Here is a 17,529-nt window from a genome sequence, read left to right as displayed (position 1 = left end):
TATAATAAGATAGTGTGGTATTGACACTATAAATACAAACCAACAGATGGATAAAAGGAATAGGACAGAGATCACAGAACCACATCCACACCTATATGGGATTTGAAACACATCAGAGGTGACGTGCAAATCATTGAAAAAAACATAGAATAGTCAACAAATAGAAAAGGATGGTGCTGAGACATATATTTGGGAAAACATGGAGTAAGATCCCTAGCACAAATTGCACTTATTAATTAATTACAGTTTGATCAAAGGCTTCAATGTGAAATAAAATCTTTAAAACTTTTTTTAATTTAAATTTTTTCTTTTTAACGTTTATTCATTTTGTGAGAGACAGAGAGACACAGCCTGAACAGGGGAGGCGCAGAGAGAGAAGGAGACACAGAATCCGAAGCAGGCTCAAGGCTCTGAGCTGTCAGCACAGAGCCCGATATGGGGCTTGAACTCACTGACTGAATGATCATGACCTGAGCTGAAGTTGGACATCCAACCAACTGAGCTACACAGGCGCCCCTAAAATCTTTAAAATTTTTAGGATAAAGTGTGTCTCACCCTGACCTTAACAGGGGAGAATTACTTAAGTCAGATACAAAATCCTGCAAATCTTTAAAGTATAAAATAAGCCACATGCTAAAAGAAAATATTTGCAATAAGAATCCAAAATGTATAAGAAATGCCAAAGAATCAATATGAAAAGCATAAACACCTGAATCAGAGAATGGATACAGGTAGGAACAAGCACTTCACAAACAGAAAAATGAATGACCCCAAATCTCTTGAACAGAAAACCATCAGAAATTATGGAAATGCAAATTAAGCCCACCATGAGATGTCTAATCAATAGATGAGTATGCAAAAATATGACAATAGCAAGTGTCAAACAAGGAAAAGCTAATATGCTAATGACATGTATACCAATCCTATCAATTCCAAATATCATTTAAGATATTCCATGGCTTTAAATACCACTCCCCCCAAAAACAAAATAAAAAACAAAATAAAACTGCCAACACAAAGCTTTTTATCACTTATGCTTTTTTGTAAATACATACTGAAAGCTCTATTTTAAACTTAGAAGGATTTTTAGTGCATATCACACTTGTTTTGTACATGCAAAAAATGAATAAAACAAAATAAATCAGTTAAGGAATTTCTAAATACTTTTTGCATCTCATACTGACTCTTTGCAATCACTTTCGACTCAAGAGTTGTCAGTGCCTATGCTTTTCCATGGGGCACAGACAAGCCATCCCCATTCAGCCCTCTCTGCATTTCTGATCCACAGAACCTGTGCGCATATAAAATGGTTCTCTTGTATGTCACTACGTTTGGGTGGTTTGTTACACAGCAGTAGATAACAAGAATGTCCCTTATTCACAAAGAACTTTGAATGTTTACACAAACCTTCTAGGCCTTCTAGATCCTTCCATGTCCATGGGTGACTTCAATGTTCACACCATGACCATTAATTATTGTACTGTAGTCTTCCAGTTCATCGACCTCCTGGACACCCACAGGGATGTCCTTATCTAAACCACCTCAGCTGCCTTCTTTGAGTTACAAAAAGGCAGAGTCTTGGAGATTTTAATGGCCACCTATGAGGGTTTAGGGTAAGAGACAAATGGAGGCCTCATCTTATCCCCCATCCAAAGATCCCGTGACTCCTGCCTGGGGTTGTCAACAGGCAGGACACCGAGCAGAGCTGCAGGTCACAAAGTCACCATGCCAACCTTCCTGTCCATCATAAGGGACATCACAGGGAATTCTGTCTCTGTGGGGCAGGGAAGGGCCACTCAGGTAGTGGGACTACTGCCCCAGATCCAGCTGTTTGCCTCTTCCGCCCAAAGGGCAGGTACCAGGTGGAGGCTCTAAGAGCACCTTGGAGAAAGAGCCTGAGAGAACAAGGCTCCAGGACACAGGGTTGAAGGGGAGATAGCGGATGAAGCAGAAGCCTGTGGTGGCCGGGCATGGCCAGCGCTGATCCCCCTGCTCCAGGAGAGAGTGGGGCCTCAGGGACAACTAAGAAAATGGGGAGCAGCAGCCTCTGGGTGCCAGGCCCTGCACTCTCCCTGCTGCTGCTCCTTTTCCTGCTGCTGCCACCTCCATTGCTGAGCACAGGGAGCTTCCTGCACCGCCTCCCAGCCTGGAGACCCTTCCACCAGGGCACCAGGCACTACAGGAGGAAGATAGAGAAGCCAAAAACCTGCGAGGGTGCCTTTGATCTCTACTTGATCGTCGACACGTGAGCAGCCCTCCCACCCTGGGTGTTCTTCAGGGCACCTCTGACCTCAGGGTTACTGCTAGCATGAAGCGGTTCAAGTAGACCCCAGCTTCTGAGAAAGGGGAGGTGGGAACAGTCTTGATCAGACCCAAGATAAGACCCTCTGCAATCCCCTTGTTCCTGAGGCTGAAGGAATGCCCCCAAAATTTGTTCCCTGGGACTTCTCCTTTTGGAGAGGAAAAAGTGCCACCATAGAGTTGCTGGATGGCTCTCAGTCCCCCCACCAGCATGGCCTGGATCTGTGGCCTGCATGCCCCTTATATAGCTGGAGAGGCAGGTGATTACTAGGAGCTCCTTCTCAGCAGTTGTTAGAAGCTCTCTATGGTTTTTGGTTGTTGTTTGTTTTGTTTTTTACCCAAATGATTTCTGTTTTTACAGGGCCACAGAGATTGCCATGTTGCTTTTGTTAGGCATTGTCATAATGTCACCGATTAGAAAGTTCTTTGCTCTCCTGCTGCTAAGTGTTTTGGTTTTTCTTCAGCCACTTGGAGACCATGTTACAGTTTGTGTGCACGTTCACAACAGTTTGGTCTGATCAAGCTTTGTCTTAGGAAACTGGGATGTGCATCTTATGGTCTTTGATGGAAAGGGGGTGGATCTTCGTGCTTGGAGAGACTGGAGAGGTTGCCTTGGTTCCCTTTTCAACTCCTCTGGTGGGTTGAGAATAAACTTTACTGATTCAGTGGTAGCAGTAGCATGACTGTCAATATAGTGTCAATATAGCACTTTTTGGTTTCCAGAGCCCATTTATTGTACTTTTGTCATCCTCATAATCATCGTGGGGTCAGGGGGTGGGGAGCACCCCAGCATGTAGCGTACGGACGTATTTGCATTTGCAATCTCCTGGAAAGAGGACGGAATCTAGAGTTTGATGAAGTGGCACTGAGACTGGTAGGACTGGCAAGACTCAGGCTTCATGTGTGCCCTGATGGCAGCATCCCAGGCTGTACTGCCTCTGATTCCTTCTATTCTCCATGGAGGCTGATGATTGGGGAGTTGTGTACCCAGCCCACTAGCATTTAAGGAAAGCCGGCAGAGCTGGGAGCCACCATGCCCACTGAATAAGTCCCTCTTCACTGTCCTATGGAGGGACTTCTGAGTTGTCCTCAGCAGGTTATGCCTCATTGATACTTGGCACAGCCCAGAGGGATGGTGATTTCTCTCTTGGGCATTGGGCTTGGGAGACGAATGGGCATTGTAAAGGAATGAAAGCCTCTCTGCGTCAGTCTTTGCAGAGGATGGTAATGAGTCCAAAGGGCCCCCTCAGGTGCCATGCTGTTACAGTGCTCCTGCCAATGCATATTTCTGCCATTAGGCCCGATGTGGGTACGGTTCAACCCTGCAATGGATAAGAAGGGCTCTTTGCACAAGTAGGACATGTGAGAAAAACATTCATTGAGCACTTATTGTGTTCCAGGCAATGTGTTGACCACTTTGGTCTCCTCCTGCTTAGAGGAACAGGATCTATTTTCCTATTTTAGGGTGAATCAACGGAGTCTGGAGAGTCCAGTGTTTTCTCAGTGTCAATTAAGCTAGTTTGCTGCAAAAGATTAGATAATAGGGGTTGGTCTCCTCCCCTCTCTCCCAAAGAGGGTGTAAAGTAAGGGTATGAAAAGGTACCATTCTAAAGAGGTGGTCAGGAAAGTCAGGGCTGACAGACAGGATTGTGAGGAGTTCAGGCAAGGGCAGTGTTTTTGACCAGATGAGGTGTATGATTGGAACTAGTTTTAAGCGAATCACAGTTGAGCAAAAAGGCAGAGACCAGTGAGGGGCTGGCACAGAGGTCCACAGACGACATGATAGTGGCATAGAACAATAGGGTAGGCGTGGTAATAATGAGTGGCCAAGTTCTGCATCTTATTTGAAACTAGAGGTCACAGGAATCCAGACAGATTGGATGGGGGAGGCAATGTGTGAGCCCAGACTGGGGGCAAGAGTAAGGTAGGAAAACAGCTTCATCACTGCATCTTCCTCACAACTACAGGTAAATGTTATTATCCCTATTTTATAGATGAGGGAAGGAAGCTGCTCAGGGGAAGGAATGATGCCCTTAAGGTTTGGCATTGCCTCATTCAGATTTCTCAGATAGGAAGACATGGACCCAGAATTGATACTCTGAAGTGACTTATTCCGAAGCTCATTTCAAAGACTTCAAGGCTGGGTAGCTTTCTTGGAATACCTGTGATTGTTCTTGAAGACAAACGGAATTTGTCACCTGCAGGAAGGTCTTGAGTGGTTTGCTTTCAGCTTATTCATTAGGTTCCTTATTAATTTGGTCACTCATTAGATTGAACAGGATGAAAATGAGTGAGTGTTCCCATGTGCCTGCCTTATTGGCCAGTGGCATATGAAAGCCAGGGAGCTCCAGGCAGAGGGACTGGTCTATGCAAAGACCTGAGCACTGAGGCCCTCAGGTGATCCCAGAGGATCCAAGTATAAGGAGGAAGAAGGAAAAAGAGTGGAAGAAGGAAGAGGACAGGCTAATGAGGAGGCCTTGGGCCCATGTAGGAGATGTGTTCTTCACCTTAAGGGCAACTGGGGATCAATAGAAGAAAAGCTTTTAACAGAGGAGAGATGGATCAGATCTATGCTTTTATTAGAGCCACTGGATTCCTTGAGAAGGATGGGTAAGAAGGAGGAAGGATGGAAGCAGCAGCTGCAGTGAAAAAGAGAAGGTCTTAGAAGTTCCCAGAAGGCCTGAGAGACTAGGGAAAATATGTAGGAACCTAAGGCAGATGTGCCCTGTGAAAGGAGAATGGGCAGACAGACTGCTAGGCAGCTCCCACATGTGTGGTATGAATGCAGAAAGAGGGGCTAGTGTAGAGAAAAGAAGTAGAGCTTCAAGATCCATTCATTCTGGGGACATTGGGACTCTGGGCATTGCCACTGTGGGTGCATTGGGGATTGGAGAGGAGCTCACCACTGTCTTTCCTAGTATTAAAAGGTAAACTGAAACACTTGGTAATTTTTAAGGATTTGAGCATATATGAATTGGAATCAGGAAACACCAAACCTCAGTTATTAGGAGCACTGACAGGATCCAGTGTCAAGGTTTATATAGAGAATATATGAAAGAACATCAAAGAAATTATTTGAATGATTGTAGTTTAAGTAGTTACTAGCCTTGTTTGGAAAAGCCTATTTTGTTGCTTGTGATTGGTTTGCCTGTGTAGGCTTTCAAGGTATCAGAGCTACCTCAGTCCAATGGCTTTTCGTGTTAATACTTTAATAATTACTCCCTTTTGGTCATCCTCTCATACAGGAGAGACTGACCAACAATTTAGTATTAGTGCCACTTTTAGTTACCATTAGGGTTAAGTTGTTCTTGTCTTTCATGAAACTTGTAGGTAATGATGTCAGGAACATCGGAAGAATTGTTTGTTTTGCTATTCATCTGTTCATTTTTTTTCTATTTCTCCAAGTGCAATGAGACCATCTGATGTATTGATGATGGTTGTGGACACATATTTAAGACCTTTGAGAGAATACAGCACACTATGGAGACTACCATGCTGACTATCAGGAGGATAATAGCAAGAGACTAAAGAATATTCCTTAGCCAGCAAGAGACTAAAGAATGTTCCTTAGCCAGGGTACACATGAACCAAACCAGTTGGCATGAGATAAATCAAAGAATATATCACAAGAGGCATCAACCTGTTTAGCTAAGTGGCTTGTTTGTTAATTTCTCATATTTCAATGTCTACAATACCAGGGGTGTTGGACCAGATACAGCAGGAAGTAATTGCTATGGCAGAGACTCCTCCTTGTTAGCCAGTAAGGAATCTAAACAAATCCTATTTTCTAAAACCACCTTATCAGCTTGAAATAATCCTTGAAACAAAGAGGCGTACTTTGGGGTAGCATAATTTACTACCTATTATCTACCTCCTTTGAAATTTCCCCAAGAATTTTCAGTCTAGAAGTTGAGTTGGTAGCTTGTTTCATCTCATTGAATCCATCCCTTCGTCTTGAGAATAGGTCAACTCAGTTAAACAGTGATGTCTCATTTCAAGAGGCAGTGTTGCAGGTAGGATCCCAAAATTAGACCTATACCATGTGAGCAATCAGATATTTAATAAGAGATATTTCAGTGAAAACAAGGAAACAGTTAATGATTGGGGCAGACTATACATCAGGTCCTGAGTCGAGAGAGCAGCCAATTGAGAAGACTTCCAGACATTAGGCTTCTAGATGTGGGTTCAAAGCGTCTCTTGTGTAATTTAATTGTCTCTGGTGATGTTATTGGGTGTTCAAGTGACTGTTCTGAGTGGTCCACACAGCATCAGACACAATGGTTTTCTGTAAATGAGCCATTGTGTTGATTTCTATGAAGTTTATATCAAGTTATCCAGTTCAGTTTGGAGGACTTTGGGAAAAGGGCAGTTTTTATTCTTAGTAATTCCAAATCAGAAGGGTGGAAGAAAGTTGGGATCATTAATTTGGAAAGTTGTAGACAGATATTGGAGAAAAATAGAATAATTTAGTATCCACTCCATTTTACAAATGGATAACAGTGCCTCAAAGACAATGAACAGGTTTAGAATCTGATATCCATTAGGGTGTGTTGTAGGTTTTACTGAAAATATTTTTCATCTCTACAATTACCCCAATTTCTACCAAAAAACAATCATAATAAGACTAATTTGTTTGCAAAACATGTCTAGTCTTATTAAACTGGGTCTAGTTATTTGCATATGTGCAGCAAGAATAGTATATGTACTATTATGTATTGTACATAGTATATGTACATATCCTATTGTATATGTATATGTACTATTATGTATACTCTCAAATATAATATTCCAGTTAAAGCTTTGGTGATATCTAAAGGGATTGTCTTTATACAGTCCATGTTGTTTTCTTAAAATTGGAAATGACTTAGATTCAATTTTTAAAAGCTTCCTTAGTCTAAGAAGCCAAACTAAGCAGTTGCCCAAATTTGTCCTGTAATAAGAACAGATTTTCACTGAACTTACGCAAATGTCTATATTGTTATGTACAGTAAGAATACTCAAGAATTTCTGGATAATAGAAGGATGAGGTAGAGAGAAAGAGAGAAATACAGTTGACCTTTGAACAATAGGGGTTTGAACTGCATGGGTCCACTTACACATGAATTTTTTATAAATGCAAGACATTCGTAGAAAGAGGCACTACACGTCTCTTCATCTCCACCCAAAGTTAACAAAGCTAGATCCTGGAGTGACACCTACTCCTGGCTTTCTACCCAGGAATATGGGAACCCTCTTTCCCAGCAGAGTCTAGGAGAAGACAGAGTACCTTTGACCATCTCCCTAGGTCACTTGCTTTACCTGACCCCTCTTATGTGGTTCTAGCACAGTTTCTGCCTGCAGGAAGTTCTGGCAAGCAGTGAGCCTCCAGTTTCCCGGTGCTGCCTCAGAGAACTGTCAGCACCGTGGACAGCTCCCCTCCTGCTGTCTGCTCTAAGGCCCAGGCTTCTTCTGCCTGGTGCCATCCTGCCCTGGTGTTCTCCCAGATTCCCTACCAAAGAGCTCCTATTCTGTGGTCCTTGCCAACTCTGACCAGTGACTGGACCCACCACTTTGGCAAGAATCCCTTCACAGAACTGGTTTCTTTGTGCTTCTCAGTTCAAGACCTCAATGATATGAGCTTCACATAGGTACTGGAGTGAGGAATGCCGGGAACAGACCAGAACTCTGCTGTTCCAGCCTTCCCTGCATCTTTGCTCCAACTTCCCTTCACTTCTAGTCATTTGGTAATTTCTATACTTTTAAATCACAATGTTAAACACAGTTGTTGAGTTTTGAGAGGAGGAAAAAGTTATATGTGAATTTTCAACTGTGCAGAGTGTTGGCACCCCTAACACTGATGTTGTACAAAAACCAGCAGTATTGCATTTTTGTTTAAAAAAGTTTGCTTTGCCAAATTGCTATAAGTTATAGATAGGTTAAAAGAAAGAAGAAAAGGGACCTCTTAAGTATGGAAAACAAAATGTAGAAGAAACAGCTGTGTTTCAAAGTCATAAAAAATTATAATAATCCTCATCAGTTATTGCAGTCCCATTCCATGTAGTTAATTCTTTTTAAAAATTATTAGAGAGGGGAGCCTGGGTGGCTCAGTCGGTTAAGCGTCCGACTTCGGCTCAGGTCATGATCTCACGGTCCGTGAGTTCGAGCCCCACGTCGGGCTCTGTGCTGACAGCTCAGAGCCTGGAGCCTGTTTTGGATTCTGTGTCTCCCTCTCTGTCTGACCCTCCCCTGTTCATGCTCTGTCTCTCTCTCTCAAAAATAAATAAACATTAAAAAAATTAAAAATTATTAGAGAGAGAGAGAGAGAGAAAGAGATAGAGAGAGAGAGAATATGTACAAGCATAGGAGAGGGACACAGGGAGAGGAGCAGAGGGAGAGAGAGAATTCCAAGCAGGCTCCATGCTGAACCAATGTGGGGCTTGATCCCACAACCCTGGGATCATGACCCAAGCCGAAATCAAGAGTTGGATGCTCAACCAACTGAGCCACCCAGGTGCTCCATATAGTTAATTCTTGTTAAAAGTTTTATGAATCTATCAGTTTCTCCACTAGAGTTCAAAAAATTCTCATGGCATTACCAGCTCAAGGTATGACATTAAAGTTATTCAGAATCTGTACTTGGCAGTCCCTTTTATGAATCTCTTTGAAGAGGAAGCACTTTTGCAAAAGCATGAGAGTAAAACAATAACTGTAAATGTCAAAAGACGTAAAAGTGGCCAATATTAAAGATCTTATGAGCGCCTATTACAGTGAAATTGATAAGGAAATTTTATTTTTTCTGACATAAACTTTAAGATAATAATTAGAATTATGACTGATAACGTTATACCATAACAGAATTCTACATAGACATAACAGACATAACAGAATTCTAAGGAATTTCATACATTCCCATGTGATTTGACATGTTAAATTAGCCTAATTGTCTAACATGTCTCTTTTATAAGGAAAGAGAAAAACAACTTTTGACATGTTCCAGGGACCCTCCAAAATATCCCAAAGTTAATTTGAGATAAAAAAAAGACTTCATTTAGAATTTCATTATGGGAAGTTTATAAGAAATAGCAAAAGATTTGAACACTTGATTAAAAGTCATCTGGGTTATCTATCCAACTAAAGTGATAAAGATTTCTGGGGCGCTTGGGTGGCTCAGTCGGTTGAGCGTCTGGCTTTGGCTCAGGTCATGATCTCACAGCTCGTGAGTTCGAGTGCTGACAGCTCAGAGCCTGGAGCCTGCTTCAGATTCTGTGTCTCCCTCTCTCTCTGCCCTAACCCACTCACATTCTGTCTCTGTCTCTCTCAAAAATAAATAAACAATAAAAAATTTTTAAGTGATAAAGATTTCTAAGGCAAACATAAAAAGTTACATAGTTGTAAAAAATCTTAGCTCTTACAAAAAAAAAAATCTTTCAATAGAGGAGACTTAGTTCCCCCAAGTAATCAAAGACCCAGTAATGACAGCATGAAGCACAAGAAATTATTTTGGTAAGACACAATATATTTGATTTCAAGATAGATTATACAAGGGTATAGAGCAACCTTTTATAATCTGTTATTAAGAGCACACCAAGAGGGGTGCCTTGGTGGCTCAGTTGGTTAAGCATCCAATTCTTGGTTTTGGCTCAGGTCTTTTTTTTTTTTTTTTTAATTTTTTTTCAACGTTTTTATTTATTTTTGGGACAGAGAGAGACAGAGCATGAACAGGGGAGGGGCAGAGAGAGAGGGAGACACAGAATCGGAAACAGGCTCCAGGCTCCGAGCCATCAGCCCAGAGCTTGACGCGGGGCTCGAACTCACAGACCACGAGATCGTGACCTGGCTGAAGTCGGCCGCTTAACCGACTGTGCCACCCAGGCGCCCCTTGGCTCAGGTCTTGATCTCACAGTTCATGAGATCAGGTCCCATGTTGGGCTCTACACTGACAGTGAGAACCTGCTTGGGATTCTCTTTCTCTCTCTCTCTCTCTCTCTCTCTCTCTCTCTCTCTTTCACTCTGTACCTCCCCTACTCATGCTGTCTCTCAAAATAAATAAATTTTAAAAAGAGCACACCAATAGTTTAAGAAAACTTTTTCTGTTCAAAATATGAAAGAGAATTACATTTTAATTTTGCATAAGTATACTATTGATATTAAAGCTTATTTTTAAAATATTTTATAATATTTTAATAAAATCATTCATTTCTCACCAGCTTGACCAAGTAAAATGTTTCTCTCACTTTCTGCTTTCTATTTCCATTTAGTTTTAATCTTCCATTCCTTTTTTTCATTCTAAAATGACCATTCTTTTAGAACAAAATTACTCTTTTCCCTTAACAAAAGTTTATTTTCATACCTCATACCTTTTCTTACAAAAATACATTCTACTCTCCCTATATAGAGTCATTTCTCTTATTATTTCTAGTAGTTTTAATTGCATATGTTGATTCAAATTTTTAGTCCTTTAATTTCTAGTGAAAACTAAAATTGAGCTATTAAGGACTATTATACCAGCATTCTGTAGACTGGCAAGTTTGTGAATAAATTTCATAATTTCTGGAAGTATGTATATTCTTCCTCATAGTAAATTTTTCAGTGTGGCATAAGACACGTTTATTAACAAACCCAAATAGCTTTAGTTCTCTGTAATAAGCAGCCCAATGTAGGTAATCTTATGTTGAATAATTAGTGTTTCCATATTTTATCTTGTTTGGAAAAGGCAGTCTCATGTGTGTAGACTCATGTGCATCCAGCCACATAAGAATAAACCTTGAGCCTGGAACATGTTTTTCCAAAGAGATAAAGAACTCGTACAGCCTGTGTCACGCTTAGCACCTTGAGTGAGGACATTGCTCCTTGTTTAACTTTCTGAATGTTCTTTTGTCTCTGCTTAAAGGATGTGCATCATATGGTACCTGACCAATTCACTGTTACACCTGTCTTCTGTGGAAAGGGGCAAGGCTCCTTCCACTGTTGCAGGAGATGCATGCTTAGGGCAATTGCCATGCCTAAGCTACCAGGAGAGGCCCACTGGGTATGGGGTCTAATGCCCACTAGTGAAGTTCATCTTGTTCTGTCTGTTTATGTCAATAAAACATTGTTCCATCCAGTGCTTGACTATTGGGTTTTTCTTGGGGACTCCCAACCATGATGTACTGATCAAAAGTGTTAGGGTTCTCTCCTGGAATTGTTAACTAGTGATCAGTAGTCTCCTCTCTTAGGTAACTAAGAGAGGTAAAAAAATTAAAAAAAAAAAAAGTGGGCTTTGAATCACTTATGTAGAAGTTTTTTGTTCTCATAATGAAATAATTTGTAAGATTATTTTTTATTACTCAAAGAACTGGATTGCATTCTGAATGATATCAAAGGGCTGACCAACCCTCTAACTACACTGCCTTCAATTTGTATATCAGGGAGATTTTCTTCACCTCCTTATTCTCATTTGTTATCTCTGGTCTTTCTGATGGTAACCATTTTAACAGATGTAAGGTGAGATCTCATTGTGGTTTTGATTTGAATTTCCCTCATTATTAGTGATCCTGAGCACCTGTTACTCTCTTTGGAAAAATGTCTCTTCAGGGTTTTTTACCATCTTAAAATTGGTTTACTTTATTTTTGCCTCCTCTCATATTTTAAATAGTTTTTTAAGTCTTTATCTAGTAAGTGTGATGCCTTGGCTTTCTTGGGGATGATTTCTGTAAATTTATTTAGATCCTTTGAATGAGCAATGTTCTGCTGTTTCTATGTTTTGTGATTTTACTTTGTTGAAAATTGGGTTTTTAATTATTATATTGTGACTCTTGGACATGTGAATATCTTTGAGAAAACATGTCATTTTAGGTCATACACCCATTTTTAAATTGGATTGTTTGTTTTTTTGTGATTGAGTTGTATGTGTTCTTTATATATTTTGGAAATTAACCCTTTAGCAGAATATATCATTTGCGTATATTTTCTCCCATTTGTGTAGATTGTCTTTACAGTTTGTTGATCTTTTTTCTGTGCAAAGCCTTTTTATCTTGATGTTGTCCCACTTGTTTATTTTTGCCTTTGATGCTTGTCTTTAGGTGTTATAACTAAAAAATTATACCCAAGACTGAAGTCAATAAGTGATTTTCTTACATTTTCTTCTAGAAATTTCATTTTTTTAACACTAACATTTCAGTCTTTACTCCATTTCGAGTTAATTTGAGTGATATGAGGATCTAGTTTCATTCTTTTGATTTAGAATGTCCAATTTTCCCTGAACCATTTATTAAAAAGATAGTCTTTTCTCCATTGAATATTTTTGACTTCCTTGTTGAATATTAATTAACCATATAAGCATGGGTTTATTTTGCAGATTCTAAATTTTATCCCATTGATCACTGTGTCTGTTTTATGCCAGTATCCTGCCGTTTTTAACTACTATAGCATGTAATATAGTTTGAAATCAGGAATTATGATGCCTCCAGCTTTAGTTTCTTTCTCAGGATTGCTTTGGCTGGCCACTTGGGGTCTTTTGTGGTTCCATACACAGTTTAGAACTGTTTTTCCAATATATGTGAAAAATGCTGTTGGAATCTTGATAAGGATTTCATTGAATTTTAGAAGGCTTTGAGTTGTTTGGCTATTTTAACAATATAAATTCTTCCATTCAATGCACAGGATTTATTCCCATTTGTTTGTGTTTTCTTCAATTTCTTTCATCAATGTCTTCTAATTTTCAGTGTAAAGAGTTTTCACCTCGGTTAAGTTTATTCATAAATATTTTATTGTTTGTGTTATTGTAAGTAAGATTGTTTTCCTTATTTCTTTTTCAGGTAATTCATTGCTAATATATAGAAATGCTTCTGGCAGCACATCCTGCCAACGTGCTGAATTTGTTGATTAGATGTGTGTGTGTGTGTGTGTGTGTGTGTGTGTGTGTGTGTGTGGTCTTTAAGATTTTTTAGGTATAAAATATGTCATCTGGAAATAGAACAACTTTATTTCTTCCTGTTTAATTCTGATACCTTTTATTTTTTTCTCCTGCCTGGCTGCAACTTCCAGTACTGTGCTGAATAGAAGTAAAGAGAGTAAACATCTTTGTCTTGTTCCTTATCTTAGAATTTCTTTCACACTTTCACCATTGAGTATGATGTTATTTGTGGGCTCTCATATATGGCCTATATTGTTAGGTGTGTTATTTCTATAAACCTAATTTCTTGAGTGTTTTTTTTTTATCATAAATGGATGTTCAATTTTGTCAAATGCTTTTTCTGCTTCTATTGAAATAACCATATAATTTTTATCTTTCATTCTACCAATGCAATGTATCCCACTTATTGATTTGCATATGTTGCACTGTCCTTGAACCCCAGGGAGGAATCCCTCTTGGTCATGGTGTATGATCTTATTAATGTGTTGCTGAATTTGGTTTGTTAGTATTATGTTGGGAATTTTGTATACATATTTATTTATTTATCAGAGATTTAGTCCGTGGTTTTCTTTTCTAATAGTATACTTATCTGGATTTGGTATCAGGGTAATAATGGCCTTGTAAAATGAGTTTAGAAGTGTTCTTTTGCTTCAATTTTTAGAACAGGGTGAGAAGGATTGACATTAATTCTTTAAATGTTTGGTAAAGTTCATTAGTAAAGCCATCTGCTCTTGGGTTTTTCCTTGTTGAGAGGGGTTTGATTACTGATTCAATCTCCTTACTCATTGCTGGTCTCTTTAGGTTTTTTCTTTTTTCTTGATTCAGTCTTGGTAGTTTGTATGTTTCTAGGAATTTATCCACTTCTTCTAGATTGCCCAGTTGTTGGCATATAGTTGTTCGTAGTAATCTCATATGTTCCTCTGTATTTATGTGGTATCAGTTGTAATCTCTCCTCTTTCACTTACAATTTTATTTATTTGGGACTTCTCTTTTTTTTTTCTTTTGGTTAGTTCAGCTAAAGATTTGTCAATTTTGCTTATCTTTTCCAAGAACCAAGTCTTAATCTTTTCTATTCTTTTCTTGTTATCTTGACTTATTTCTGTTCTTTATTATTTCCTTTCTGTACTAAACTGGACTTAGCTTCTAATTTGTTCTTTTTCTAATTCATTCAGTTGATAGATTTATTTGAAATACTTCTTTTTCCTTGATGTATGTGTTTATTGCTGTAAACGTCCCTCTTAGAACTGCTTTTGCTGCATTTCATAAGTTTTGGTATATTGTGTTTCCATTTTCATTTGTCTCAAGATACTTTTCTTCCATTTTAATTTCTTCTTTGATCCACTGGTTGTTCAGAAGTATTTTCTTCACTCCCATGCATTTGTGAATTTTCCAGTTTTCCTCCTGTTTGATTACTAGTTTCATACCATTGCAGTGAGAAAAGATTCTTGGTGTGATTTCAGTGTTCTTAAATGTATTAAGACTCATTTTGTGTCCTAACATATGATCAATCCTGGAAAATGTTCCTTGTGTGCTTGAGAGGAATGTGTATCCTGCTGCTTATGGATGGATGAACTATCCTATAGATGTCTTTTGGGTCCTTTTGACCTACAGTATGACTAAAATTTGTTGTTTACTTATTCGTTCTTTGGATGATACATCTATTGTTGAGCATGGGGTATTAAAGACCTGGGCCAACTATTATGGTATTGCTGTTTATTTCCCTTTTTATTTCCGTTAGTATTTGATTTATATATTTAGGTTTTCTGATGTTGGGGCATAAATATATGCAATTATTATATCTGCCTTATGGATTGACCCCTTTGTCATTATATAATGACCTTCTTTGTCTCTTTTGGCCATTTTAAATTTAAAGTCTATTTTGTCTGATGTAAATATATCTACCACTCTTTTCTTTTGGTTACCATTTGCTTGAAATATCTTTTATCATCCCTTTACTTTAAGATGTGTGTTTCTAAGGCTAAAGTCTCTTGTAGACAGTGTATCATTGGGTCTGTGTTATTATTGGTTTTGGTTTTATGTTTTTATCTACTCAGTCATTCTGTGTCTTTTGACTGGAGAATTTAATTCATTTATATTGCCATTTGTTAATTGTTTTCAGATTGTTTGATAAATCCATTGTTCTTTCCTTCTTATCTTGTCTTCTGTTGTGATTTGATGACTTTTTGTGACAGTATATTTTGACTCTTTTATCATAATTTTTTTGTGTAACTACTACAGTTGACCCTTGAACAACACAGGTATAAACATCTACTTATATGTGGATTTTTCTCATAAATACTATGTGGTACTATAATTGTATTTTCTCTTCCTTATGATTTTCTTAACATTTTCTTTTATCTAGCTTATGTTATCTTAAGAATATAGTATATAGTACATATAAATACATAATATGTGTTTATCAACTATTTATGTTATCAGTAAGGCTCCTAGTCAACAGTAGGCTATTAGTAGTTAAGTTTTGGGTGAGTCAAATGTTATATGCTGTCAAATAACAAAAATTCAACCAAATAAATTTTAAAGGTCTAATTGGAATTTATTTTTTAAAAAATCATGAATCAGGCAGTACCCCATCTAGCAAGTAGAGGGGAGACCCAGAAGGCTACAGAAAAGGAAAGGTTTTTTAATGTATAAAGGAATAGAGGGGCTTGGGTGGCTCAGTTGGTTAAGAGTCCAACTGTTGATTTTGGCTCAGCTCATGATCTCACAATTGGTGAGATTGAGCCCCATGTTGGGCTCCATGCTGACAGTGCAGAGCCTGCTTGGGATTCTCTCTCCCACTCTCTCTGCCCCTCCCCCACTTGCATGCATGCATGCACACACTCATTCTCTCTCTAAAAAATAAATAAATAAACATTTTAAAAATAAATGTAGAAAGGATGTAGGAAAATGGAAATTATTAGCAAAGAATTAATTGTTTTAGGCAAGATTTCACTCCTAGGAGGAACAGAAGGGATCTATCAGTGCTGACCAAGAAATCTTCATGGTGACTAGTTAATGGTTACATTTATGGGGGGTTGAAACTGAGTTAGGTTAAATATTGTCTTGGTTTGGGGTGTCTGGGTGGCTCAGTTGGATAAGCATCCGACTTCAGCTCAGGTCATGATCTCACAGTTCGTGGGTTTGAGCCCCGCATCAGGCTCTGTGCTGGCAGCTCAGAGCCTGGATCCTGCTTCAGATTCTGTGTATCTCACTCTCTCTCTCCCCCTCCCCCTCCCTCCGTCTCATACTCTCTGCGTCTCTCAAAAATAAACATTTAAAAAATTTTTTAAAAAAATATTGTCTTGGTTTACTGACTTGGGACCTTAACCTAAGTGATGCTATTTGGGGCTTGTGTTTTTTTTTAACAACATAGATTTTCAACTGCATTGGGGGGTCAGCACCCCTAACTCCTATGTTGTTCAAAGGCCAACCGTATGTTGTTGTTTTTGTAGTTATGATGAGGCTTACATAAAATATCTTATATTTATAACATTACCTGACATATAACCTGACAACTTAACTTTGCTACCATTAACTAAACTTTATATACTTTTACCTCTTTCCATCACATTTAAGGTTATTGATATTACAAGTTATTCATTTTTATACTGTGTATCCAATAACAAATTGCTGTGGTTATGAATAATTTTATTATGTCTGTTTCTTAACTTTTAAATTAGACTTGTGAGTGAATTATGAACCACCAATTTATTAGAGAATGTGACTCTGAATATATATTTAGTATTATCAATGGATTTTATACCAATGTTATGTTTTTATTATTTAAGTAGCATTATTTTATTTCTACTTGAAGAACTCCCTATAGCATTTCTTATAAGGCAAGTCTAGTGATGAACTCTCTTACCTTCTTTTGTTGTTATTCAGGAAAGTCTTTATCTTTACTTCATTTCTGAAAAACAGAATTGTTCAGTATAGTATTCTGGTTGACAATTTTTTTCTTTAATTATTTTGAATATATCATTTCGTTCTCTCCTGACCTAGAAAGTTTCTGTTGAGACATCTTCTGACAGTTTTATGGTACGTTCCCTTATATGTGACTGTGTTTTTCTCTTGCTGCTCCCAAAAGTCTCTCTTTGTCTTTGACTTATTAAAATTAAATATAATGTGTCTGGTGTAACCATTGTTAGGCTTAACCTATTTGGAGTGCATTGCACTTCTTGAAGCTGGATTTCTATTTTTTCTCCATGTTTGGGAAGTTTTTAGCCATTATTGCTTTAAATATACTTTCTGTCCCTTTCTTCTTTTGGTATTCTTCTTTTGGTATTTCCATACCTGTATTGTTTCCTTTGTTGATTTCTCATAAGCCCGGTAGGCTTTCCTTATTCTTTTTTATT

The 17,529-nt window shown here is 38.4% G+C and overlaps 2 protein-coding genes across 11 annotated transcripts in view; one reads left to right on the top strand and one right to left on the bottom strand.

The window, feature by feature from the left end:
* Positions 1-17,529, top strand: part of LOC131492966 (anthrax toxin receptor-like) — a 113,305-nt gene that overhangs the window by 3,421 nt on the left and 92,355 nt on the right. For 6 of the 9 annotated variants that reach the window (XR_009252374.1, XR_009252375.1, XR_009252373.1 and 3 more), the window contains exon 1: positions 1,666-2,245. The exons of 2 other annotated variants lie outside the window; for them this stretch is intronic. Coding sequence is in view for 1 of the 7 variants with exons in the window: in XM_058696936.1 (XP_058552919.1) it covers positions 1,971-2,245 (275 nt within the window). In the remaining 6 variants the exon portion in view is untranslated. Of the gene's footprint in view, positions 1-1,665; positions 2,246-2,699; positions 4,269-17,529 lie in introns of those variants that run through there. One more of the 9 variants, XR_009252377.1, reaches the window with a different exon arrangement.
* ZNF488 (zinc finger protein 488) overlaps positions 1-17,529 on the bottom strand; it is a 103,643-nt gene that overhangs the window by 12,066 nt on the left and 74,048 nt on the right. Inside the window, exon 1 of one of the 2 annotated variants that reach the window (XM_058696937.1) lies at positions 1,408-1,653. The exons of the other annotated variant lie outside the window; for it this stretch is intronic. The gene's annotated coding sequence lies outside the window, so the exon portion shown is untranslated. Of the gene's footprint in view, positions 1-1,407; positions 1,654-17,529 lie in introns of those variants that run through there. 2 annotated transcript variants of the gene reach the window in all.

The sequence above is a fragment of the Neofelis nebulosa genome, chromosome 13 (genome assembly GCF_028018385.1).
Source record: "Neofelis nebulosa isolate mNeoNeb1 chromosome 13, mNeoNeb1.pri, whole genome shotgun sequence".
NCBI classification, from domain to species: Eukaryota; Metazoa; Chordata; class Mammalia; order Carnivora; family Felidae; genus Neofelis; species Neofelis nebulosa.
Note: the sequence above shows the minus strand (reverse complement) of the source record. Positions and strands in the feature narration are given on the sequence as shown.